The sequence below is a fragment of the Neopsephotus bourkii genome, unplaced genomic scaffold (assembly GCF_033783945.1).
Source record: "Neopsephotus bourkii isolate Nb327-2 ecotype Australia unplaced genomic scaffold, CSIRO-AGI_Nbou_v1 NB_53, whole genome shotgun sequence".
Classification (NCBI taxonomy): Eukaryota; Metazoa; Chordata; class Aves; order Psittaciformes; family Psittacidae; genus Neopsephotus; species Neopsephotus bourkii.
The window spans coordinates 14773065-14800219 of record NW_026900570.1 but is presented as its reverse complement, the minus strand read 5'-3'; the positions used below and the strand labels follow the sequence as shown (position 1 = coordinate 14800219).

Below are 27155 nucleotides of genomic sequence, written 5' to 3'. Positions count from 1 at the left end.
TTTTCCCTGAAAAGTTAGTTATGTATGCCCAAGCCATCCCTTTATTTCTTCTTGTTCCATTCCCATCACACTGAAGCACAAAATAAGAAACTTTCTAGGTGCTTCTGTCTACATTTGCGTTTGATTTTCATGTATTGGTTTCCCATGCCAATTCCCATTTTGGTCTTATCAGACCAAAAATATCAGAATTGCTGAATGTTCTGCAATGGCCTCAAAAGGGAGAAGTCTGTGGCTTTTAGAATCAGGTAGTTCAGATGTTGCTGGAAGGCATGGTGTCTTGTAATGGTGAAGCTGACCATTGCAACTGAGTCCCCAAACCAAAGAGGGTGGATTGTTTTGTGAGCAGATTTTCAAAAAATAAATAGTACTGATCAATTTTGAAATTTTTCTTTGTTGTTTAAGTGCCTCAAACTGTACACTTACGGTGGACATTTGAAGTCTTTTCCTGCTGCCTTGCTCTTAATTTCTTAGCAAAGAACATCAAATCCATTCTTTTCCTTTATTAAGAAATAATGGTATATGCACCTTACCAGATGAGATAATTTACTTTGAACAAGTATGTTCCTCAAAGAAGGAATACAAGTTGCCATACTGATGGCAAACTGTGAAAGTAGCAGCTTTTGGGGTATAAAATTTGGACAAGAATAAAAGTAATAATGAGTTTCCTAATGAAGCCATGGAAGCCATGACAACAGCCAGAAGGCTGCCAAGCCATATGTCCATACAGTTTTGAGGGAAATAAATAAAACCTGCATTTTGTTATGCAAGATGAATGAAGTAAAAAAAAAATAATAGGTTCTCCGTTTTTCCTCTGCTGCCATTCATGACCTCCAGCAATGAAAACAACTGTGAGTGCAGGTGGTAGCTGAATGCAGTTTTGTTCCTGCGTCTGCCTGTGCATTGTGCATGCTTCCTGAATTGAATATTTCAGGAACTTCGTTTTTTAAAATAATAACAGAATGTGAATGAGACTGTATTTTGCCCTCTGAGATTTCATGGGAGGCAAGATTTTTGTCTTCCATCTTGATGGTTTAATCCATACTCTCCAGTTTATTTGTTCAAATGAAAGTGGGTAAAATGCTAATGGAAGGAACTGTCACCACTCTTCTACAGCTGTCATCTGATGGGAAGAGCAGTCTATTGTGTTCTATGCAACATACAGACATTTTCCACCACAGCATGATGAAACAGCTGTATCCACATTACAGTTAATATCTGTGTAAGGCTTCAGACATTAAGAGCAGTCTTCTAGCTTTCCTGCCATAACTTTTATCTTTTGGATGGGTGATGAGTCATGGGGGTACAGTTATGCTTCACCAGCTTCTAATGTTGAAAGGAATGAATGTGTTTTCTTTGGGCCGAACCTAAATGACTTTTTTCTTGGCAGATACCATCTACCCGCATGTGATGATTACTTTTAGTAAGTCTAAACATAATTATGTTGTAACCTGCACTTTGGTTTAGGATGCAGGGATCACTGTTTATATGCCCTGTAATTACATGGTATTTACCACAAATATCCTACTGCTGCTTGTAGCTTACCATATGTTTAAATGACCAACACTTATCATCAGTGTGAAGTGTGGATTGTATGATATGGCTTCCACAAAGTAGAACGATGATATAACTTAAGTCCTCGGCCCCTTTAAAATTAATTTCTTAGTCTGTAATCTAAAGTTATTTTCCGTTTGTTTCTTATGACTCTTCCTCCAATAGTAATATTTAAACTCACCAGGTAACTGTTGGAAGACTCATATTAAATATTTGCAATCTGAGTAATTGAGTTTCTTTCAGATCATGTAGCATTGTATACTGAATTTATGAAAGGTGACCTTTCCAGTCACTTGCAAATGTCTGAAAGACATGAGCCACATGTGTTTTCATACATATTTTACTGAAGCTTAGAAACACAAATGCTGTTTCATGCTTGTGTTAGTACATGCTGCCTTGTGCTTCAAGGCACTGAGGTGGAATTTACTCATAACATCTGCCTAGCAGGGCTAATGTTAGTTTACGATGAAGAGTCCTGGCAACTCATCACAACATCTGCATCCCATTGGTGACTCCACACTTCAACCTGTTAAAAATATATTAACAAAAAGACCCATGAGACTTGGCAGAACTATATTTGTTAAAGGGGTTTGCAGTGATTGCAGGCAAATCGGCTTCCTACTGTTAACTTTTTATGCCTTTGACAAGTGAACTCTGAACACAGCTACATGCCACCAACTGCCCAGCCATGGCCTATTTCCACACTCTGATTGTATGGTACAGATAGATTATTACAGGTCTGAGGTCTTTAGAGGAAAGAATTGATTCCCTTGTGCTCCTAAACCTCTGCATGCACAACTTTAACACAGGCTCACCCCTGCCAAGGCTCTTATTAAAGGGGCAACCCACATTTTAAAAACATGACTTAGAACCAAAAATTTTTCCTTTTTTTCTTTTTTTATGACCATAAGAGAAAGTATTTCACTCTTCCCCTTAGAGCCCTTATTCACACACAGAAACTCTATTTTAAAGTCATAACCCTAGTACTGTTACTTTTACTGCAATCTTTGTGTTCCAAGTTGAGGCTGGTCACTTCCCAGGACAGAAATTTGTCATCAGCTGGTTCAAACTGGTATTGAATATTTCTTTTTCCATTCATTCTTTTTTTGGTCAGATTATTAAAACCTTGGACTTGGAACTGTTCTAACAGGAAGGTACAGGAAAACTCTTTCTCTGATTAAAAGAATCTGTTCTGGTTCTACAGATTTTCCTGAACCTTTATGGGACCTTCGCTAAGGTATTTTCTTAGAGAGAAAATTTCATCTTTCCAGATCTGAGTGAATATCATCCTGTATTAACTGACACTGAGGAAGATATTTTTGCACTTTCCACCTCCATCATGTGCTTCTAAGTTATGTATGAATATCCATATTTCTCATGAAGTGTTTAATATTGAAATTCAGTAAAACCTTAAACATAATAAAGGAAAACTTTACCCAGGCAACATTTGCCTTTATTGAAGGGAAATAATTCAATTTTCCCACCTGTTTGCAAAAGTTTTGTTTCAGTGCTTTGAAGTACCGATGAATACAGTGCTTTCACGTAATGTAATTTGCTTTAATGTAAACTAATGTGGGAAATAAAAAGAGACACAAGAGAATTACTAATGATATCAGAGCTAGTGTGACTTGATTCCCAAACTCTATAAACACTGAGACTAATATATTCTATTTTTTCCCTGTTTTTTGCCTGTTCTGTTTTGTTCTGCTTGTGTTTCCCTAAGTCAGATGCTTTCATAAATTCACTCCGTAGCTGAAGAGCACTGCCCAAAATGATAGTGAGGTAATGAGTGGAGAAAGGAGGCAAAGAAAGGATGAGCCTAAAATTGGTGGCCTCAACTTCAGGATGTGATGTGTCTGCTCCAATTCTGTTTGAGTATTGATTTCCCTGCTGTCTGTCTGTTCCTCTTCAGATTACCAGCTGCCCCAAAGAACTTTTGTCTAGTGTGGTAAGAGTTAGACCAGCAAACTGGTCTTGGTTGAAAATGTCTGTTATGGGCTGGGGGTTGGTTTTTTTTTTGACCCAGGGTAGAGTTTCCACATCCAAAACATTACCCCCCAGTAGCTCATGAAGAGGGGAATTAAATTGTCCAGTGAGGACTGATAAGTGGTATATCCAGTTCTGGTCATCGGGATGAACTCATGGAAAGGGGCAGAGCTATTTGCTTTGCCCTTATAATGACTGCATTAGAGAGGTCCTCTTAGGAGGGATGCAGAATTGATCATCCTGACCTTGATCCCCTGAAGACAAGTTGCACATGAACATCTACCAGCTTCTCTCTTCTTGTTTTGAGCTGTATGTTCACTGCTGAGGCAAACCCATCCAAAACCCAGTCACTGAATTCTGTGTCTAGCATGTACAACTGCAGTGGGGAAGCAAGGAAGCGGAGATCACCTAGCTATGGCAGGATGTTGGCAGTAGAGGAAGACAGAGCTAAATTTCCTTCTGAAATAATCCTACTAGCATTATTTTTTATGTATATATGTAAAATGTAATTTAATGGCTTCTCTGAAACTTCTCTAATGATGCATGCTAGCCTCTCTGGTCTTCCTTGACATACTACTATGTTTCTTTATATGAACAGCAGTATGTGAATATTATATACATAGGATTAGCTTTAGTAGTTTAAGAAATTGTCCTGGGTTTAGCAGTAGCAGTCATTAATAGAAGTAATATAATCGCATTATATAAAAGGTGTGGAATTAATGCCTAATAATCCCAAAGTTATAACTGAAATTACATGATTTACTGCAGTAGGAACCAAATATTCAGCAGTTTCCTTCTATTATGCATAAATTTTAAGCAGACTTATTAAAATTTTATCATCTTCTGCAACATTGGGGGTGTTTTTGTTGCAAACTTCTATAAAATGGACAACAGTCCAGTTTGATGGCATTCAGCATTATTCTAAACTCTATTATTCTTTTCCTTACTGAAATTTGGAAACCAGAAAATAATTATTTCATCATAACCTGAAAGTCTTTAATTTTTCATGAAACTCATGATTTAACTGATTCATATTTCATCTGATTTATCCAGGTAAGAGCTAGCTTTAAAATTTAGAAAGAAGAGCAGAAAAGGCAGGGCAAGCAGAAAAGGCAGGGCAAGCAGAAAAGCTTGTGGTAGTTATTTTTGCTAGACTCCATGACAATACAGAAGAGAGACACAGCAGCAGAAGAAAAAAAAACCCAATCCATTACCTATATTGATATTAGAATAGTTTTGATTCAAAGAGGAACCATTTTTTATGTTTCCAAACATTAAAAGACAATTTTCCTAAGTTACATCCAAACGTTTTATCGATGACAAGAGCTGCTTAGGCATGAGGATATCTTACCCGACCAATAGGAGAGACACTTGTATCAGAAATAGAACTAAAATTTTATTTCCCCCCAACAGCCTCTTCGTAGGATTTAGTAGTGCCAAGGTTACTGCAATGGCACAGCTGTTAAGATATTCGGCCCAAGCAAGATAATCCTCCCCCCAGACTCTTTTCTCTGGTTCCGGCCTGTCTAGGAACTGTGCTGGTTTTTGTTTGGCCAGAGCTGAGAGGCACTTGGGAGCTATCACATGGCGATATCTCACTGAGTAGATACTGTATTTCATACCTCTGTCCAAGAATTTCCTCTGGGGAAGTATGAGTCTGATCAGACAGGAGCTGATACAAGTCATTAGACTCCAAGTAACCTTTGGGCTGTTTTTTCAGCTGAACTCAAGAGCATTTGCAATTAAGAATTATTAAAAGTATGCAAACAGATACTTCAGTTACAATTAAATCTGTGATTTGTTTGCAGTCCATCACAGTGTCCTTACTTAAAATTGCTTGTCTTGCTCTTGTACTCTTCCTGCTGATACCTAACAACTTCCTGACAAGGAATGTCTCGTGGCATGTCAGAAAAAAAAACTCTACTGGAAGAGTTTCATGACACATAATCCCCTAAATCCCTTTGCTTAACTGAGTAGGATATTCATCAGAATGGGTTACATTCCACCAGATCATATACTTTCCACAGCAGCCATGAGTAGTGGGGAGACTACAGCAAGATGGAAGATTTATTGGCATTTACTCCATGACATACAAAACATGTTCTCAGTTCTTCCAGATAATGCCTTCAGCATTAACAAAGCAGCAGGAAAAGTAATGGTGAAAATCTAATCTTCTGGCCTTTAAATATCTACATAACTCTGAAGTACAGCCAAGAGTGTGAGAATTCTGGCTAGCTTTTTTTCTTCTCATGCACAACACACACAAGAAGTCCTTGTAAGGTTATACAATTAAGAAATAGTGTTATGCTTTCTGGCACTTAGCTTTCAGATATCCCGCTTTTCAGGACAAAAGAAGAAATGGGTTGATGCACTCAATGTCGTCGAGCAAAAGTAAAGCCAAAAAATATGTATAATCTGCCTCTAATTCATTGTCCCCAGAAAGCTGAAAAACGTATAAAATAGCATGAGTGATTGGTTCTTTTTTAGACTGATCTTGAAAGCCCATTAAGGTATTTAACTTTCATGGATTGTCTGAGGGATCTATAGTTGCTGTTATCCTTTTGTTTAATTACACTGTAATCTTTGTGCAGTTATGGTGGTGATAACATTTTTCCACAGACATAATAAATTGGCCATCTGGGGATAAATGACATTACTTAAAGCTTACTTCAGTGAAGCATCAAAGAAATATTAATATGGCTATATAGGACAAAGCATGGAAGTAAATGACATTATCTGTTCCTAGAATTCAGCATTCCATTATATTTTAGGGGCTTAGTAGCACAACATATTCTTAAATTTACTCCATCATGAAGTAGATTCTGGAGAAATACCAGGAAAAGGACAGGGAAAACATATTTTATCAAGCTGAAAAATATAAGGTGCAGTTTTGTGGGTTATGCCTTATTTGCCTATACAATATTTGTCAGCTTCACCAAATAAGTAAGTGAGCAACCCTATTCATGATATTTTATTTCCTCCATGAGACATCTTGCCATTTTACCCATTGAATGTAAAAGTGTCTTTTCAGTCCTTGTGTAGTTTAATTCCAGAGGTGAGAATTGATTACTTGTTTTTATTGTTACTGCTAAAAAAAAAAAAAAGGAATGTAAGAAAAAATAAGTGGTATATCAGAAAAAGTGAGATGAAGAACAAGAAACATCCTGAAAATGACATAAAGCCAACATTTTAAAGCTGTTCTCAGCAGCACAAATTTAAATAATTACAAAAGAATAGCATCCTAGTGGGATTTCAACCACAGAGAAACTTGCAGCTCTGAGCTTTCCCAGTTGAGGTAAAAAGGATGATCATAAATTGATGAAAAATATTTTGAAAATCTACTTTGAAATAGGAAAAAAAGGTGGCAACTTTGCAGACACAAAATCTGACCACTTGATAAAGCTCAAATACTTTTTTACTGGTTAGGGAACTAGTCTGATTATTCTTAATTAACTTCTATGGATGTTGGTTATTATTGTACTAAGGTAAATTAAATAATTTAGTTTGTGGCTGAGATTGAAATTAGTTTTCTTGAATGGCTAAGGAATAAAAGAATGTCAGGATCTTATTGGGCACTAATTTTTAATAAAGCTTTACTTGCAGAAATCTCTCAGAAGTGAACGACTGCATGAGAACCAGTTGCTTAAAAGGCGGCATTTTCCAGTGGTAAAATAATTTGGAATTCTCTGGCACTTTGAAAACACAAATGCATATCTTCTTGAGTTATGCTTATGTTCTCTATTGTACATTGATTTCAGCTGGTGATTAGACATGCCTAAGCAGCAACACTCCTAAAACTTTCTGGCCTTCCTACTGGGGAAACCTTGGTTGGTTGTGCTGAGGGCAAACAAAGCCATAGCTTTCCCAAGTGATACCTGTGTTCTCTAGTGTCTTACTACAGAAAAAGTGCATTTAGGAATTTCTGTTCACACAGTGAAGGATGTTAATGGTTTGATTTGTGGTTTGGGGGTATCGTTTTGAAGGGATGTATTAGCATGTGGCTTGCAAATAGAAGAGATCTTAGATGGGATGTCTATGGGCTGGGCCCACTGATATGGGCTTAATAGGTATTGGAGTGGGTTGAGCAAGGGAGCATATGAGACAGAGCTCAGAGCATGGGATGCCCCTAAGGGGCAGTTCCCTTCCTGCCTCTGGCAAAGCAGTTGCTATACTCCAGTAACCTTTACAGAGGGTGTGGATATGATTAAGTAGCTTTTATTTCATTTCCTAAATCTGGGCTTCCTAGCTAGAAATAGCAACAAACTATACTCTGTTTTACCTATCTGCAACTTTCTATTTCCAAATGGGAATATACAGAAATTACTGAAATGGTCTTTAAGGCTAACCAGGTTAAGAGAGGCGATTCTCTCCTCTCCTCTACTCTTGTGAGAACCCACCTGCAGTACTGCATTCAGCTCTGGGACCCCTAACAGAAAGGGACACGCACCTGTTGGAGTGAGCCTAGAGAAGAGTCACAGGGATGATGAGGGGTGAAGCACCTCTGCTATGAAGACAGGCTGAGAGAGCTGGGCTTGTTCAGCCTGGAGAAGAGAAGGCTCCTGGGAGACCTTACTGTGGCCTTCTAATAGCTTAAAGGGAGCCTACAGGAAATCTGGAAAGAGACTTTTCATAAGGGCATGTACTGACAGGATGAGGGGTAGTGGCTTCAAGCTTAGAGAGGATAGATTTGGATTAGATATTAGGAAAAAATCTTCACTGTAAGGGTGGTGAGACATTGGAGAAGGTTGACCAGAGAAGTTGCAGCTGCCCCATATCTGGCAGTGTTCAAGACCAGCCTTGACAGGGCTTGGAGCAAGCTGGTCTAGTGGAAGGTGTCCCTGCCCATGGCAGGGGTGTTGGAACCAGATAATCTTTAAGGTCCCTTCAAACCCAAACCATCCTATGATTTAATTAAGTTGCTGTGTAGAATTAAATACAATAATATTTGTCTCAAAATGTGCTAAGGCTGAGAACTATTTTAGTTTTTGAAATTACCATTAGATGCTTGTATAAACTGTCATGTCGTACTTCTCAGTCTTATCTCTGGCCTGTTCTTCCTACTGTCCTGGAAAATACTATTTTAAGAAAATAAATGAATACATCTTTTTTGCATTATCAATGGTCATGGTGAACTGGAGAACTTACAGGAAGAATTTTTGATCCGCTTTCCAAATTTTTTCTGTGGCAAGACTGTCTCTGGCAGTTGGAGACTTCAAAATGGTATATGAATCAATTTTAGGATCTGAGGGGTTTTTACCTCCAGTAAGTTGTGAGCAGCTCATCTTTGTCTTTGTTGGTGATGCCCAGCTCTTGTTTGACAGAAACCAGGTCTTAAACAGTTCCTTGGCTCAAGAGGTAGCTATGGTTCATTTTTTAAACAAGCCCAAGGTGAGTCATCAGGGATGGAGAAGTAGATCCTCTGATAAGGTAGCTAACATATCCCATTTTATGTTAGTCCTTAAGCAATATATAATTGCTAGGCAGGAGTTCATTTGTAAAAGTTGCAGTAAATATTAATCTGTACAGTACTATACTTGTACTGACTCTGGTTTTCATAAAAATGGGCAGTGCACTGGATGTAAGGTGGTAAAGATAAAGTAGAAGCACAAAGTTGCCTGTTGAGGTAACTTTGGGGTCACAGGTGATAACCACCAAATGCCCCAGGGCAGAACCTCTCAGAAGGCTTTGACTGTGCTCACAGCAAAAGAGAAGCAGCCACAGAGCCAGGAAGCTCCTGCTAGTTCCACTGCAGTTTTCTCTTTTGGCTGCACAAACAGTTTTCAGAGTGTTTTGGAGGAAAATGAGCAGGAGAAGTCATGTACTTTTCACTCTGCTTAAGTAAGAGAATGAACAGGAAGAAATGAAAGGAACGAGGCATTTTTTGCAGGGGAAAAGTATGTCATTGCATCTCTACACAGCTTGTTGCATATGTGAATGGACAAGCTAAAAAACCATGTCTTTCCCTTGGGTGATCTGGGTTTAAGCTTTAGGGACACCACTTTCCTCTGGTTCCATTTTCCGGAAGCTGCTCTGCTATTTCTCCTCTAGATTATACTCTAGTTTATACACTACAAAGACACTCGAGTAAACCCACACTGAACTGTGCACTCAGATGGCAGCTCTGTCTTTGCCCAAGTCTCTCTCATGCAAAACTTTTCATTGTTCAGCTGCTGCTGGCAGGCAGTTCCTTTTCTAGCTAAGTAACCACAGCTTGTATTACTAAGGGTTTTCGCATATGGTTTTACTTAACATTAGCTGCATGTTAGGAAAATTCACTTTTTTTTTTTCCAAAGCAGTCTTATTTCTTTCAGCATTTAGTATTTTGTATGTGATGGTTACATTTGTTCTTTGTTTTGAACTCCAGGTTCTTGTACCATTCCATTTGCTTGTTTGTTTGTTTGTTATAAATGCATGCTTTTTTATTTGGTCTTAAATTCCAAGTGTCTTTCCACTTCTCTGTCCTGGAATTAAATAAGCAGTCTCAAGAAAAATGTACCTCTTGCGTCATTTGCTTCCCTGTGAACCAATAACTTCAGGCACATTTTATGGCAGAAAAAAAAGCCTTATCTGGGGGCTCTCTGACCCGCTTTGGATAACGTCAGCTAATGTTGGGAAGGAAACAGTTAGCTACCTTTAAAATACATCAGGCTTTGTAGGTCGTAAAATTGATGTTGGTGTCTGTACCTGAAACATAAATGCTGCTGTACAAAAAGGTACATGAGCCAACTTGTACCATGGTAGCAAAACTACCCTAATCCGTAGAGTCCGTTTATGGAGCTTTGGTGGAACTTACCTGCCCTTCAGTCAAGCTCAGGAATTCTTCAGAACTATGAAAAGAAGGGAAAGATAATTACAGGGGTTTTTTTTGAGGTCTGTGTCAAACTGCTTCTTGACAGCTGTGCAAAGTAGTTTTGAGCATTCCTGTTTTTGTAAATGCATTTTTTGATCTTTGAGGCTGAAAGGATTGTTTCAGGTGTTTCAGATTGTTTAAGGGTTGTTTTAGAGAATGAGCAAAATTTTACTTGCCTTTTATGAAAGCAGTGTCATTGCTATTTGAAGGAATAATTTGACGTCAGCTTATTTCTGTTGTTGCTTAGCAACTTTTTTTTTAATCATTATTTTTCAGTGATGATGATTCTTTTCTCTAGATCATTTTCTTTTTTTCTAAAACAATTTTTCCTTTTTAGAAGGCAAAAGGTATTATACAGTGGGAGTGACCTGACCTGGGAAAGAGCTAGCAATTGCTGAAGATAAGACTGGTACACTGAATGCTCTATTTCAGCTTCAGCTTTCCACCTATTTTCTACCAGAAAATCAGTTATCAGAAAATAGAAAAATCTTTACACAAGACAATAGAAATTCTAGTCATTTAGGTAAATAATGTCATTGTTGCATACTAGTTAAATACTTGATATATAAAACAGAATATGAAGTAGGTAATACATAAAACGAAATACTTGGTTAGTCTTCAGTTGTATTAGGGCAATGTTTTCTTAGCAGGGTGACTGCCTCTATAGAAGAAGGTGAGGAGCTGCCCATGTCAGACAGAGAAGGATCTAGACCTCTCCACTGGACCTACACTCTAGATCATTTTCATGAACACTTTATCATTGCCACAACAACTTAAAGAAAGCAGCAAATGTAAAATTAACTTATTCCTGAATGGAATTCCACAGAAAATTGGCTTATACTACCTGTGACCTAATTCTGTGACAGTGGTAAATACTCATGGTTCATTCATTTAGTCAAAGAATGATTATTTTAGACCTACAATTTCCTGAACCACTTACTCTTTCCTTTGTTATATCAGAGATCAAAAAATGCATTTACAAGAATAAGAATGCTTAAAACTGCTTTGCATAGCTGTCAATAAGCAGTCTGACACAGACCTCAAAAAAAAACCCAACCCTGTAATTATATTTCCCTTCTTTTCGTAGTTCAGAAGAATTTTCTGGTAGATAATAGGTGGAAAGTTGCAGCTGAAATAGAGCATTCAGTGTACCAGTCTTATCCTCAGCAATTGCTAGCTCTTGCCCAGGTCAGGTCACTCCCACTGTATAATACCTTTTGTCTTCTAAAAAGGAAAAATTGTTTTAGAAAAAAAGAAAATTATCTAGAGTGTGTGAGTACACAGTGTACAAATCAAGGCTTATAGCCTCCTTGGTTTACAAGTGGCTTTAGTATTAGTTCATCCTTAGTTTTAGTTGAGTTTATATACACATAAAACTTACAAAATGCTGAACACGCTTTTCTATTTGACTTCATTCCAGTGTTTAGGACCATATTATGCTTCTAGGTATAGTACTTGTGGAGAGTTTTGGAAGAGCTCTACCAAGCCCTCCCACAAAGGAGAGATTAAGTGGTTCAGGAAATTGCAGGTCTAAAAAATTGTTCTTTGACTAAATGAATCAGCCGTGAGTATTTACCACTGTCACAGAATTAGGTCACAGATAGTATAAGCCAATTTCCTGTGGAATTCCATTCAGGAATAAGTTAATTTTACATTTGCTGATTTCTTTAAGTTGTAGTGGCAATGATAAAGTGTCCATGCTCAACAGTGGCTTCAGACTTTGATTCTCTGGGGTGGTTTGAAGTGACTTTGTGTTTCTTTTCAAGTTGTTCCAATGCATGACTGCAGTTCTCATTAGAATGATCTTCATGCAAGGCCTGCCTGCTTCCCAGCTATCATCCACCTCCTGCTTTCCATTTTTGTCTAAAGTAAAGCTGCATCTGGCTAACACTTGGAAATACGCTCTGTGGTTACTAATTACCTGGGCTGATTTACTTAGATATGTGTTCCAGCATAATTAAGTCTTTTCTTTTCCTATTGTGTCTGCCTCATTATTAGTTATAATGGTGACATTTATACTGTAAATGGGATGAAAGCATGAAAAGGAAACTATGTGTTAGGATAGAACCACTGTGAAAGGGAGGAATAAGTACTAAAATATTAAGGCTAATTGAATATGTGAACATGGGTTCGCAGGTTTTGTTTATATTGTCTGCAAACTGTTTTTGAGTAATGGTTTCTAGGTTATAGACCTCCCCAAGATTGTGTTAAAATATGTGTGCGCATGACCATAAGCAGAATAAATGTTCTATGAAATTGTATGTATTTAAATTGTCTAAATAAGCATGAAGGAATACTTCTCAAGGGAAGGACATTTTAGAAGCAGACAACAATAAGTAGGAAATAATGAAAATGCCTTTCAGGGAATATATTTTGGCAGGACTGATGGCTATCCTAAAATGATAAGTAATAGAGTAAAATCACAACTGCAGTTGTACATTCCAAAAATTCAGGTTTATACATGACTTGTAAATCTGTTAGAAGGTTATTTTTTTTTTAATTGGTGTTTCTCCCTGTTAATAGCAAAAGAGAAAAGTGATGTTTAGATATTTAACTAAAAAAAATCACTCCCTCACCCCCTCCCAGAAAAAAAAAAAAAAGATTAAAAGCAAACCAGCACAAATACTGTTGCAGCGGATACTATCCTTTGCCAGTAAAGACTTGAATTTCTGTGAGATGTATCCCAAATAGATTTCTTCTTTTACAAATTTTTTAGCCAACTCTAATATTCTTGTTGTTATCAGGGTGTTGACTGTTGAAGTATACTTCATTAAATCAATAGAAGGTGAAAAAGCAAGCATTTCAGCATAAGGCATCATCTGGTAAACACTATAAGAGGAGATGTAATACACAAACCTTAGTTTTGTGAATCTACTTTCAGCTCCAAATCAACTTAAAAGTTTTTCAGTTTTGACCTGCAAGGTAAAGGCTAAAATAAAAAAAAGACTTTCTCTAGGCGTTGGCAGCTTTAGTGTGGGGCATCTAAAGTAGTTCTATTATTTAATTGGAGTTGACAAACCTAAACAATACATGTTTATTTGTAGACCATTTATTGTTTGAAATGCCATTAAAATACAAAGTTTTGCTTTGAAGAAACTGCAGCGTTAATGTGTTCACTGTAGATTACTGTTCTACCTTGAACAAGAACTCTAGTTCCAAACCAGTAAGTGGTTTTGGGTGAGCACTTCTGATGAAAGCAGCCCACTATTGATGTGGGTACTGCGTATTCAGGGATGAATAGGATAAACTACTGAGACCTGACACTGAAGAGAGTGTAGCAGAAATGCTGCTTGGCTTATAACCATGAAAAATCCTATCTGTTCCACTCTTCATCTGACTCTTTTTTTTTTTTTAAGATTGTTGCCTCTTTTTATCTGACATAGTCTCTTACTCTGTCTTTAGACATATGAAGAAGGATTAGACCAACTTTTGAAGAAGTAACAACTTGCAATAGCAAAACAGATTGCAGATTTTTTGAAAGGATAGAAAACACTCTGGAATGTGCATGGTGGTAAATTTTGATAGGCCCACATATGTGCATTTTGTCCATAACTGGAGTTATTCTTCCTTGAGTGTGCTCTGGTTTTATGTCTCTATGAAAATTCACTTCTTGGACTAATTATTCCTTTTTCTTTTTTTTTTTTTTTTTTTAATCTTTGATCTTGTTTTTTCTGGCAGCTATCACATTTTCCTGGAATTTTACCTCTTACTTATTTCACTATAAAATTGGCAGTGGGATTTCTCTTAGCTGACCCTTTAATGCTCTGGCAATGTGTAGTTCAACCTGCCATTCTATTAAATCTTTTCAGAAGTTACTGAAATGTTCTTTTTTTTTTATTATTGTAGGTTTCATATATACTGGAGAAGTTGTGCATCGAATGCTAACAGCTACACAATACATTGCACCCTTAATGGCAAATTTTGACCCCAGTGTGTCAAGAAATTCAACAGTCAGATACTTTGATAATGGTATGTAGTAGTCCTTCATAAATGAATGTGTCTGTTGGCTCTAAATAACTATTTTTGAAGAAAAAACTGAAGGGTTATTTTTATCCTTTTTTTTTCTTTTTTTTTTTTTTTTTTTAACTCACAGGCTTTATAAATCATGTGGCTAGATACCCATGAACTCTTTGTAATTTAGAACACAGTTAAAGAGTCATGAATGCATTTTTCTAATTGGACAGATATATTCTGGATGTTAAAGTACATAAACTCAAATTAGCAATGTATTTTATCAGTTATAAAAAGAAAAATTTGTCTTGTGTACAAGTGCAAGTTTCTGTAAAAGATAGTAAATACCGTCCTCCCACTAACTAAAATGAAAAGAGCAGTTGCGGAATGCGATAGCAAAAGTACACTGAAGCAAGGCAAGTCAATGACTAAGTGTGCATGGAGTACCAGTACTGGAATCCAATACACTCATCTACACCACAAGTTCCCAACAGTCCCTTGTGCAAAAGATTGAAAGGTAGACTACAGTGTTATACTTGAAAATCTGTGAGATATTTCAAAGGCATTGAATGCATGGATATTGTCTCATGAAGTTAGTTATAATCAATATTTTGAAAACATAACCTATGTGTCAAAAAGGCATCTGGTGCCTTACATTGGGCCTCTACTTGTCAAATACAATGAAAGTGACAGCCTATTTAAAATTTTGGAGCTTTGGGGCTCAAATTGTACCTTTTAAAGTTTGCACCTAGTCATAACCTTTCATTTCAATCTAGTTATTACTTGCAGCATTTATTTGTTAAAAATCCAACAAAATAAACACACATGCAAAAGTCTTACTACTTGCATGGAGAAATTTCAAACAGAAAAAATACTTCTTTCATAAATTATTTGACATTATGGCCTGTGATTTGTCATCTTTACTGAAAGTATCTGAGGATTCTGAGGATTGTGTTCCTGACTTCCAGTCTTCACACAGTTCTTCACACTGTATTACATGGCTTTTATGACCAGGTTGAATGCTTCTGAGATTTTGAATCCCTCTTCATGTGTAAGGCATGGTGATCTTTTGGACCCCATGTGCTTTTAGGACAAAGAATTTGCTATCTTACCCCAAATAAAAAGGAACTGAGTAAATTGTATCTTGAGCTCCTTATTTCTCATTCATCTGTGTTTTATCCCTGTGGGTAAGTGTGCTGTTTTAGTGCAGCATCTGCAGTGGGCAAGCATAGTGTGTGATGTCCATCAAAGTCGCAGGCATGGAGCTAACTACAAGGAACTGATGTACACATGGATCTACATAAAGGTCCTCAGAATGAGAAGACTGTTTTGGAGATAGCTGGCTTCCACTTTAGATTGGGATTCTGAGGTGCACATAGATCTGAGGAGCTCTAGGACTGACTATAAGACATTCTGGCTGGTTTTGCTTCAATAGTTTTCAAAGTCCCTTTAAATTCCTTTAAAATAAAATTTAATGCACTCAAATACTCAAAAAGCAGTTAATGAATGGTGCTACAGAAACAAAAATTCACTAGGTGCACAATTAATGAGCATATACTATACTTATGAAAGATACATGAGACAAAAATGTCATGGACTTAGTGCAGTGCATCAAAAAATCTGCATTCTCATAGTTTCATGACATCCTCTACCAAGATGTGTTTATTAAGGTTACAGCACAGAAGACCTGTGGCAAAAGATGTTTCAAGGATATACCAAAACTGCATTGAGCTGGGTGCTTACTGATCCACCTTGAACACTCCAGGAAGAAAATAAATTAAACTGTTGTGAATCAAAGCACATAATGCCCATTAGTGCCAAGGAGAAAAATATGTTGAGGAAGGCGTAGAAAGATGAAAAAGTAATTTTCAGTAAACACAGTTTTGGTGATAAGTGTCTTTCATCCAAGATGCTTGAATATAACCCTCAACATCTGTAAAACAAGCTCACAGGGCATGCAAGTTGCTTGGGGTACATTTTTAGTGCGATAAGTGGATATTCAGCCAGAGAACTCCCATGAATATTAATGAGTCTCTTGCAACTAAATCTCTGCACACCAGACTCAATATTTACCCCATCTATGAATTCTTAGTAGCTTTAATTTAAACTATATTTATTTATTGCCAGCACCTAATACTTTTCAACTTGCAGAACCTTGCTAAAGACTTGCACCATGTAGAAAAATATTAATGCATAGTTAATGGGAGAATCTGAATTCCTCAAACAACTTTTACTAAACAGGAGATGCTATTAAGCACTTCACATTTCAAATTCATCAGAGTATATATATATAGATATAATGTAAAAAAAAGCCACTGCAGAGGACTAGTAGTGGCAGCACACCTGAACTCACAGTGCTGGGTCCTGCCTTCAGTGATTGTTGGCTCCTTGTGCAATTCCAAACAAGTTATTTATTTGCCCAGTCTTGCTTTAACAGACTTTAGCGCAAGTAGTGGAGGTAGTTATTTTTGGCAGTGTGGTATCTACCTTTAAGAGGAATTCAGCTACAGCTTATATTTGTAGTATCTTTGGCATTTCAAGATGTAGGGCTGAAAGTTGCTAAAAAGAAATAAATCACTGTTCTTCTTTCGGGTAACTGCAGTTAAGTACTCTTCCTACATGCAGTTAATATTTTTCTTACTTTTTTTTTTTTTCTTCTCTTTGCTTCTCTACCCCCACTCTGGGGTTCACAGGCACAGCATTAGTTGTCCAGTGGGATCATGTACATCTGCAGGATAATTACAACCTGGGCAGTTTCACTTTTCAGGCCACCCTTCTCAATGATGGGCGTATCATTTTCGGCTACAAAGAAGTAAGTTGGTTCTGAAAGTTGTCATTTAAGTAGACAAATTACTTTATACCTGCCAGGAATCTCCTTCCATCGGGGTGGGGGGGGAGGGAGGCAATATTTGAAAATTCAACTGTATAAGGTCATTTCATTATATTGCTTATAGGATCACTATTTTCCTGAAAATTACGTTTTATTGTAAAAGTGACGTTCATGTGGTGAATTTGAGAAGCGTCGATGTGGGTTAAATGTGCTACTCCTGGATTTCAACTGGCCTTTTGGGGTGGTTTTTAGTGTTAAGTATTTAGTAAACTCTTGATTGCTTGGTAAATTTCTTTTGGGTTTGGAAAGGTAGGGTTTAATTTGCTCTTAGTTCACCTAATTTGTGCCTGCTTGAAAATACTCTAGAATCAATGGTTAGTATTAAAAGGTCACCTTTTTCCTGCAGCTGTCACTTCGTGGCAACTGACATATTTCAGAAGTTTGTATACTTCAAATAAGAAATGACTGGGTTGTGTCTCTAGCTCTGTGAGGTTTTTTACCTGTTTGGTGGTAACACTGGTTAGATTGAGGCCACTTGCCTTCATGTCATCAGTATGCTGTTGTCTCAGTAGGGCTTTTCTGCATTCTCAAAATGAAAAATTTCTTTCTTTTTTTGTTTATTTTAATTGTAGTTTGGCATGCAAAGGGTGACTTTCTTTTCAAGATGTCTCTCTGTTGCCCTCCTTGCATTAAAAATGTAATCAGTGATTACGACCTGATTGTCCATAATTGGAGAATTCTGGGCTCTTTTCTGTCTATATACTATGTACTAGTTGTGAGCCTTGAAGCTCATTTTTCATCTCTGTGTTGAAGCCTTGCCCCTGAATGAAGCAGAAATGATAGTACTATTCTCCCCTTCATTAGAAAGCTAGTGAGAATCTAGGTTATTCTTCCAGCACTCAGCTCTTCACCAAAGACGGACGTCTTTGCACACTGCAAACAGGATTGCTGCAGGATACTCTTGGTGGATTAGTTTTGTAGAAAAAAATAGGCTTCTGGTATGCCCATGTACCTGGCTTTTCTTTATCTTATAAAAGGCAGGCTGATGAAAGGTCTGCTTAGGCTCTGTTTCTGAATGTTATGTACAGGTTAGTAGTCTTCATCTATAAAAATGCAGTTTATTTGCATTTTGACTCCAGACCTTTTTAAAGAAAAAAAAAAAAAATCTTTTTAAAGACTGCAGAAAATTTCCTGCCTTCAAGATCCAGAGAAGTGGGGAGGGGCAATGCTTCAATTTGTAATTTTAAGATAAATTTGACAAGAACTACATATGCATTCTGAAATTAAAATTGTGACATTTTTAGGAAACTAATATTCTTGCTTACGAGATGCTCTGCACTGTTACTGTCCAGCTCTGCAAAACGAATCTAATATGGGTGATAGAAGCTGTTGCTGTAAATTGGTAGCATTTTGAGTTCATTAGACGTAAATGATGATGCAGAGTGCCAGACAGTGCAAAACTTTATTCATTTAGGAAGACACAAGGAAATAGACTTGGAGGAAACGGGAATTGCATGCATGTATGTCATTTAACCTGTGGATAAACAATTTCTGTGCTACAGTGGTGTAGGCTGCTTGCTCTCACTCCGCTATTGAAAGCTTTCTCCAAAATCCACAGTTCTTTTGTGGAAAGGAGTTATTAATGTCATTTCTTTAATCCTGAGGCAGAAAGAATTGGAATTTACAAATGAGATAATTTGCACATTTTCCACTGCTGAATCGTTGAAATCCCCTGTCATGAGTTATTCTTGCCATGAATGGCATTACCACACATCACTTTAGAACTATTGCACATAATCAAGGAAAGAAACTTTTAAAAGTGGTAATAGTAACATACTGGTGAACTGTGTATTTTTTGACAAAAGATTTTTGTAAAATCATAGAATATTGCAGCTAGTGTATTCCACTGGGGGTTACTTGGATTTGGAGACTGAGATTTCCAGAAGACTGCACACCTTATTTACAGCTTTCACTTCATTAAAACCAACTCAGGTTTTCACCTAAATGAGGAACATTGAATAAAATTTCCAGTCACTGCTCAGACAGAAGTTGTCTGAAAAGAATAACTAAGGCACTTGTAAAATTAAACTTGACTCTAGTGCTTGTAAGTGTAGCTAGAAATTTATTTACTTTCCAGTACTGAATCAATTGCTTTCAGAGGGAGTCTTTCCTTATGGGATCATTTCCTTTGCTAGTGAGTCAGGAGCCCTGTTAACGCCAGTAAGATTACTTGTGTGAATGCTCACTTGCATGAGTAAAAGTTGCTTGAGAAGATTCCCTCCACTTTTATGGTGTCATTTCATTTTAGCATCACAGTTCATCAAAAATGACAGTGATGTGTGTATGGGAAATCTGCTAGGAGGTCTTCATTGCACTGGCACTAAAATTCTCCAAGCTGAAACAGAAATACAGCAGACAGGTTGGCAGTAACTTTATAAAGCATCCCACAGGGACTCTGTACTGGTGACACAAGGCTTTTGTCTTGAAAAATCTAGATTAAAAATAACTGTGATTATACATTTAAGGGAGGTACAAATAGGGACTTTAATGTCTTAAACACTTCAGGTAAATTTTGCCTTTATTTCTTATTTATTCAAATCATTTGAATTCCCTTTTTTGTATCCTTTCTGCTCCCACATCAGGTTTGCTACCTCATAAACCTGGTGTTGACCACTGTTGCAGGATTTTGGCTGAGGTTTGCTGTGTGTCAAAGGAGCTGTTCTGCCCAATCTTCTGCTTTCTGTTGTTTATCCAGTAGGAAGCAGTCTGAAATGCACAATTCTTATCCAAAATCCAGAATAGATTCTCAAAAATTAAACATTTAGAAAAGAAGATGAGCCACTAGGATAGTGAAAATGCGGAGACACCAGAATATCTTTCAGAAGAGTTAATGAGTAGGAGAAGGATCTGTACAGTCAAGTTTTTAAAATGTAAAACCAATTTGAAATACAAGGTCCTATAGTAAGACAATAATTTATTTATATACTAATTTACTTTGTTTACAGTACATACACCTTCCATTTTAACTGTCACTTTGCTGACATCAGCTGTTACTGTTCTGGCAAACGCTGAGTATGTCAGAAGACATCAGATGGCAGGAAAATTTTACTGGTGCACCTCTACTACGTATGAAATACATTACAGTGCAAACTAGCCAGCAGAACATTGTAATAAAGAAAATTTTCTGCAAATTCATACTTTTTTTTATGTATAATTAGGGAATACTAAGTTCTTAAATTCTAAATTTCACAGAAGCTCAATTCTCAAGAGCTTTACTTCTTATTGAACAAAATAACTTTTCCATATAGTCTTTTCTCATTAGTGCTTATAGCTAATGTTCCTTAGTGTAACATTTGGTTTCTATTTCTGTCCATGATTAATACAGGACAAATTAATGATTAATACAAGGCAAAGGTACCAAAGGCTATGTTAATGGTTTAGGGTATTTTTCTTAATTTCATTGGCTTGAAGGCTTTCTTTGTTCATTTAAATAGTAATGAATCTCTAGTTATGTAGCCATCCAGGAACTATTATTAAAGTTGAAATGCTTCTTCAAATTGCCCAATATGTGAAGCTGGAAAATAATTCTGAGAGACTTGCGGTAGAATTTCTTTCTACTGCGAAAGGAGGCAGAATTGAATGGAACTGATTAAGTGCCAGCACTTAAATAAAATTGATGGTCCTGCTATGCATAATGGAAAATATTTTTTTTTCAATAACAAGACTCCAAACCTTTTGATTGTGTCCTGAAAACCACAAAAAGAAACAAACAAAAAACAAACCCAAAAGCACGATCTTCATGGTTATTCTGCCTGCATTATGCATGCATGCCATTTCTTTGCCTTTGTTATTATTATAAAAAATATAATTAGCATGGAAACAGGATCTTTGATGTTATCAGGTGATCAGTTTCTTTAGCTTAAAATTTCTGATTAAGTTTCTGGCATTTTGGCCCATAAAGTATTTAATGACTATTTAGGAAACTGGAAATGAAAAGCCTAATAACTGCTATTGTGCTCCTCATTATTATTTTGCAGCATACTCTGACTCTTTGACTCAGTTTTGACATAGGGCAGTAATTGCACCCTGCTTCCCATCTCATTCAGAATAGGGTCAGAGGCCATTATTTTATTGTTTTTGAAAAGTAAGATTATTACATGTCCTGAAAGTTAAAAAGAATAAAATTTGGGAACTCTTGTGGGAAATACTGTCTTGATTACTGATCCAAATGATGTCCATCATATTTGGAAAACCACGGAAGTCAGCTGAGGTTCCTGACGACTGGAAAAAGGGAAATATAACCCCCATTTTCAAGAAGGGGAAAACGGATGACCCAGGGAATTACAGACCAGTCAGTCTCACCTCTGTGCCTGCCAAAATCTTGTAGAAGGTTCTCCTGGAAGGCATGCTAAGGCACAAGAAAGACATCAAGGTGCTTGGTGACAGCCAGCAATGGCTTCACTAAGGGGAAAATCCTGCCTGACCAATTCAGTGGCCTTCTATGATGGGCCTATGGAACTGATGGACAGGGGTAGAGCAGTTGATGTCAACTACCTGGACTTGTGCAAAGCATTTGGCACTGACCACACAACATCCTTGTCTCTAAATTGGAGAGACATCAATTTGATGAATGGACCACTTGGTGGATAAAGAACTGGCTGGATGGCCACATGCAAAGACCTGTGGTCAATGGCTCAATGACCAGCTGGACACCAGTAATGAATGGTGTCCCTCAGGGATCTGTGTTGGGACCTGTGTTGTTCAACATCTTTGCTGGTGACATTAACTGTGGGATTGAGTGCGCCCTCAGCAAGTTTGCAGATGACACCAAGCTGTGTGGTTCCGTTGATAAGCTGAAGGGAAGGAATGCCATCCAGAGGGACCTCGACACCCTTGTGCCAACCTCATGAAGTTTAACCATGCCAAGTGCAAGGTCCTACACCTGGGTCAGGGCAATCCCAGGAACAGCTACAGGTTGGGGAGAGAAGAGATTTAGAGCAGTCTTGGGGAGAAGGACTTGGGGCTGTTGGCTGATGAGAAAATGAACATGAGCCGGCTTCAGTGTGTGCTCACAGCCCAGAAAGCCAACCGTATCCTGGGCTGCATCTAAAGGAGCGTGACCAGCAGCATGTCGAAGGAGGTGATCCTTCCCCTCTACTCTGCTCTTGTGAGACCTCACTTGGAGTATTGTGTACAGTTTTGGTGTCCTCAACATAAAAAGGACATGGATCTGTTGGAACAAGTCCAGAGGAGGCCCATGAGAATGATCAGGGGACTGGAGCACCTTCCATATGAAGACAGGCTGAGAAAGTTGGGGCTGTTCAGCCTGGAGAAGAGAAGGCTGCTTGGAGACTTCATAGCAGCCTTCCAGTATCTGAAAGGGGCCTGTAAGGATATTTGGGAGGGACTCTTCATTAGGGACTGTAGTGATAGGACAAGGGGTAACAAAATAAAACTTAAATAGGGGAAGTTTGGATATAAAGGGGAAGTGCTTTACTGTGAGGGTGGTGAGGCACTGGAATGGGTTGCCCAGGGAGGTTGTGAATGCTCCATCCCTGGCGGTGTTCAAGACCAGGTTGGACAGAGCCTTGGGTGAGATTGTTTAGTGTGAGGTGTCCCTGTTCATGGCAGGGGTGTTGGAACGAGATGATCTTAAGTTCCTTTCCAACCCTAACTATTCTATGATTCTGTGAATAGCATTCAACATGAGTTCTAAATATGTTTCTTCCTATTGTTGAAATACGTAATCCAAAATATGAATGTCCATAGCCCCATTACAAGTTTGCATTTGGGAAGTTTATTCATAAGCTGGTGACTTGTAAAACACAAGAGTTCATGTTGTCTGTGTTAGAGCTAACACAGACTTTGGAATGATTCTAGTTAAAATCCATCCTCTCAATGTAATGCCATGTAAACCCTGTCACCCATTAGCAACCACTTCCACATTCGTAGCTATACTGTTTAACTATTTAACATGTCAGCCTGTTATGACACATCTTGACATTCAGGTGAGTGATTCAGAACACCAGCTGTCTGCTTGCTACCCATGTTTCACTGTAATTTTTGATAAAGTTTTTTATCATTTACAAGCCTTCTGTCAAAAGGGCATATTTCCTAATAGGCCTTCATATGGTAAAAGCCCATTTTATCTTGACATCTCATTCAAAGAATTTCACCTATAAAATGGCACTCAGTACACTCATCACTGAGTGAAGTATTCAGTTCTGTAAAATTATTCCATTTTCCACACTTTAAATTCAAACATATGCTTTTGTAAATACAGGTTTAATGACACTGTAGTTTTTCAAGAATATGAAGGAGTTTTCCTGGGTCAGGAATTCGCATCTACTTTGACTGTATTTCTCTCTGAGTAATTTTTTGACACAGACTGCACCTCAGCTGAAGAGCTGGCTGTAATAATTTATATTTCCTTCACCTTACACCCTGTTTGCAGCACACAGCCAAAGTTTGGCTGTTTCTTCTGTTGAACTGGACTCTACTACATCTTTCCTTTTTGTTTTAGAAAATGATTCCACAAATTCTTTCGAGAATGCTCAGCACAAGAGCACAGACACCTGCAGGCACTCCTGAAGTTTTTGTTTGAATTTTCTGTTCTACTTGGCTACTGCATCCTAATTTAGCACCACTGAGTCATTCATAGTTTTATAATAAAAAGAGTGAAACTGAAAGTGACTTTCAAGCTCTGAACCAAGTTGTAGTGAATATAAACTTATATTTAAACAAATAAACCAAAAAAACCTAAACAAAACAGAAACAAAAAAAACCACAAAACAAAACAAAAACCAAGCAAACATTTGTAGCATTTGTAGTGCAAGAACCCATTGTTTCTTCCTGGGGAAAAAAAATAAATAAATAAAAGAGAGAGAGAGAAAAATTAGCTTTCTGCTATCAGAATTTGTGAGGTAAAGACGCAAATTGTTCAGTTTTTCACAAATTCAGAAAAAACATGATATGACACTAGACTTAAATTGAAGGTGGCATATTCAAGGAGACCTGCTTCCAGCTTCTTCTGGTTTGCACTTACACATAAAAGGAGTATGATTATTTTCATATATCAGGCACAATTTGGGCCTTGAGCTGCCAATTTTGCCAGCATATTTTGTTAGTTAACACACCTACTCATAATGCCTGCATTTTGTGCCCATAAAACTCTGATTCCTTTCTTCATCTGATGTGTTTCCCCTCTAACTTGGAAGAGAAATAGTTATTGCATCCTTCTCATCAGTGTTTTTTCTAACTTGATTTTCAATAGTTTCCCTGGAGTATCCTCCTCAAAATCTTTAAGACAATTTCTTTGGCAGTTAATATAAGCTTTTCTCTACAGTATTCTGAGATGGTGAATAATTCGCTTTTATATATAGATATATATATATATATATATATATACTTTCATGCGGGAGAAAGTTTATAGGCTTATTTCTGAACTCAGCAAGTGTTTTATTTTGAAGACTTTGAAAATATAGCTTTCAGCCTTCTTATGTCATATTCTCCAATAACTGTATCAGAGCTCAGCTGATATAAGCCAAATTTAAATTCATGTATTGCTAGAAGTATTTCCAAGCCACTTCTGTTTTTCATGTTGGTCTAACATCATTCCATTTTTAGTACCAAATCAGATCATATATGCAAGAACCCCTAAATGGATCAGCCAAACCAGTCACTAAAGTAAATATATGTGAATTCATGACACCATTTAATTCACCAGAACTCACTTTTTCTGCTAATATTCTCAAATTTGAATTTTCCTAGACAGCTACCAGTGTAATTGGGGAAAAAACACAGCTAAATGATATTTTGAGAGCAAAGAGAACAAGTACTGATGCTCAACTCAATCAGAAGTTATGCCGTTAGTTGATATGTATGCAGTACTGAGTCCTCATCCACTGGATGTGTAGCCAGCTTTTTACCTTGGCATTTTTCTGCTGTGTGAAAAGTACTGGCCAACAGTATAATTTTGGTAGTTTTGCACAGGTGAAGCCTAAAGATTATTAGATTAGCTGAGCTAGCACCTTGTATCTTTGTTTCTTACAACTGATCCATTGTCATCCCTCTTTATCCTAGTAATTAATAAAAGTCAACTTTGAAAACTAAGATATCCAACTGTGAAAGCAGAAATGGGTAGAGAATCATAGTTTCCTTTGGTGGTTTATCCCAGTGGTTAATAGCACTCAATCACAGAAACGTGTCTTACTCTGCCTTGAAAGTACTTGTCTGCAGCTTCCAGCTTCTGGTTGTATCTTTCTGTGCTAGATGAAAACACTCTTTAGCTCCTGAGTAATGTCTCCCCATGGCAGTACTTGTTTACAGTAATCTAGTCAGCTTCCCATTTTCCCTTCAAGAAGCCCAGTAGAGCTCTTTAGCTCTTCTGTTGATGGCATTGAGAACTGCAAAAGTTTTCAAAATATTTTTATGACTGTTTCAATCGTGCTTCCTTAAATTTCCAGCATTGTTTTAAGAAACACTAACATTTCAGTAATGACCTAATGTGCAAGTACAGGTGAAACAGGCACCCCACTCCTAAGCTGTATTTCACTGTTATTGTAACCAAATTTCACAGCAACTGAGGTTTTTTGCTGTGATGCCCCTTCAGACAGCTGGAGTTGTTCATCCACTGCAATACTGAGATTCCTTCCAGAGCTACTGCTTTCTAGAACATGGTCCCCACACCTCTACCTTGTGGTCCGTTTTTCTCTCTGAGTTACTACTTCACAATTTTTTGAGGTGTAACTTTGCTGAACGGTGCAGGCAATTAGTTATTTTTGCTCTGCCAGTGTCCTCCGTAGAACTGCTAGGCAGTAAATTTATGTTTCCTTCCCTGTCTTTGAGAAAACTTTTGATTACTACGTCTGGTGTCTGGAGGAGCAAGATATACTGTAAAGACACACTGTCAGCCTGAGCTGCTTCATTAGTGATGGCTGCTGTTTGTGATCAGTCTAGTTAACTATATTAATATTTTATAAATGCCAGATGTCACTAAGTCAAACACTTTATAAAATTCTAAAGCTATTACATTTATACCAATATTGGCCAAAACTGCAACCTTGCCCAAAGAATTGAATCAAACGTGACATTTGTTTTCATATATCACGTTGCCCAGCATCAATCTCTGTTACATGAAGCTGAACTGGTCTATGGCTATCTAAGTATTTTTATTTCTTTCTCTAGATATTGGCAAGTGAGCATCTGGCATTTTCCATATTTTCCATGACAATGATTTCTTTGCTATTCCAAGACATATTAAATATGCATATCATTGGACCAAAGCTCTCTTCAGGTAGCTGTTCAGTTTTCAGTGCAAGGTGACTGAGCCATAAGCTTTTAAAATGGTTATCACAAGCTGAATTTTCACAGTTTGTGTGTTCAGTAGTAGACGAGGTATTGCCTCCTCCTCCTTGTCTGATGGTAGGACATCTTTCCAGTTTTCCTTCTACTAGGGAAATAAATTACTGAAAATTACTATCCTTTTCTGTTTTGTCATTAACTATTGTTCCACCTCTGAGTGTTGCTGTAAATATTGTTATATAACAAGCAAAGGAAACTGGGGTAAAATAAAAATTAAAACCAATAATTTCAGTCTTCAATAAATCCTTAGTCATATTATGATGTATTGCATAAAGTATTTGTTTAGGATGTTAATTTACACTGGTTAAATGTTCATTCTGGCAGCGATATTATTCTTCTATATTTCATTCATATCTTCCTGTTTTGTCTTTCAGATTCCTGTTGCTGTGACACAGATAAGTTCAACCAACCACCCAGTGAAAGTGGGACTCTCAGATGCATTTGTGGTCGTGCACAGGATTCAGCAAATTCCCAGTATGTAGAGTTGCAGTTGTGCTAATGGTTCAAAGGCTGAGAAATGAGTATAAGCTGATTTCATCAGGGATAATTAGCCTCACAACAAATCACTTAGCTAATTTCAGCTTGTTAATTCAAGTGTAATTTTATTTGTTTGATAATTCCCAG

At 37.4% G+C, this 27155-nt stretch overlaps 1 protein-coding gene across 2 annotated transcripts in view; it reads left to right on the top strand.

The window, feature by feature from the left end:
* The window catches only part of PLXDC2 (plexin domain containing 2), a 264806-nt gene that overhangs the window by 171001 nt on the left and 66650 nt on the right, over positions 1–27155 (top strand). For both annotated transcript variants that reach the window (XM_061352104.1, XM_061352114.1), the window contains 3 exons: positions 14234–14356; positions 17032–17150; positions 26906–27005. In XM_061352104.1, coding sequence (XP_061208088.1) covers positions 14234–14356; positions 17032–17150; positions 26906–27005 — 342 coding nt within the window. The remainder of the gene's footprint in view (positions 1–14233; positions 14357–17031; positions 17151–26905; positions 27006–27155) is intronic.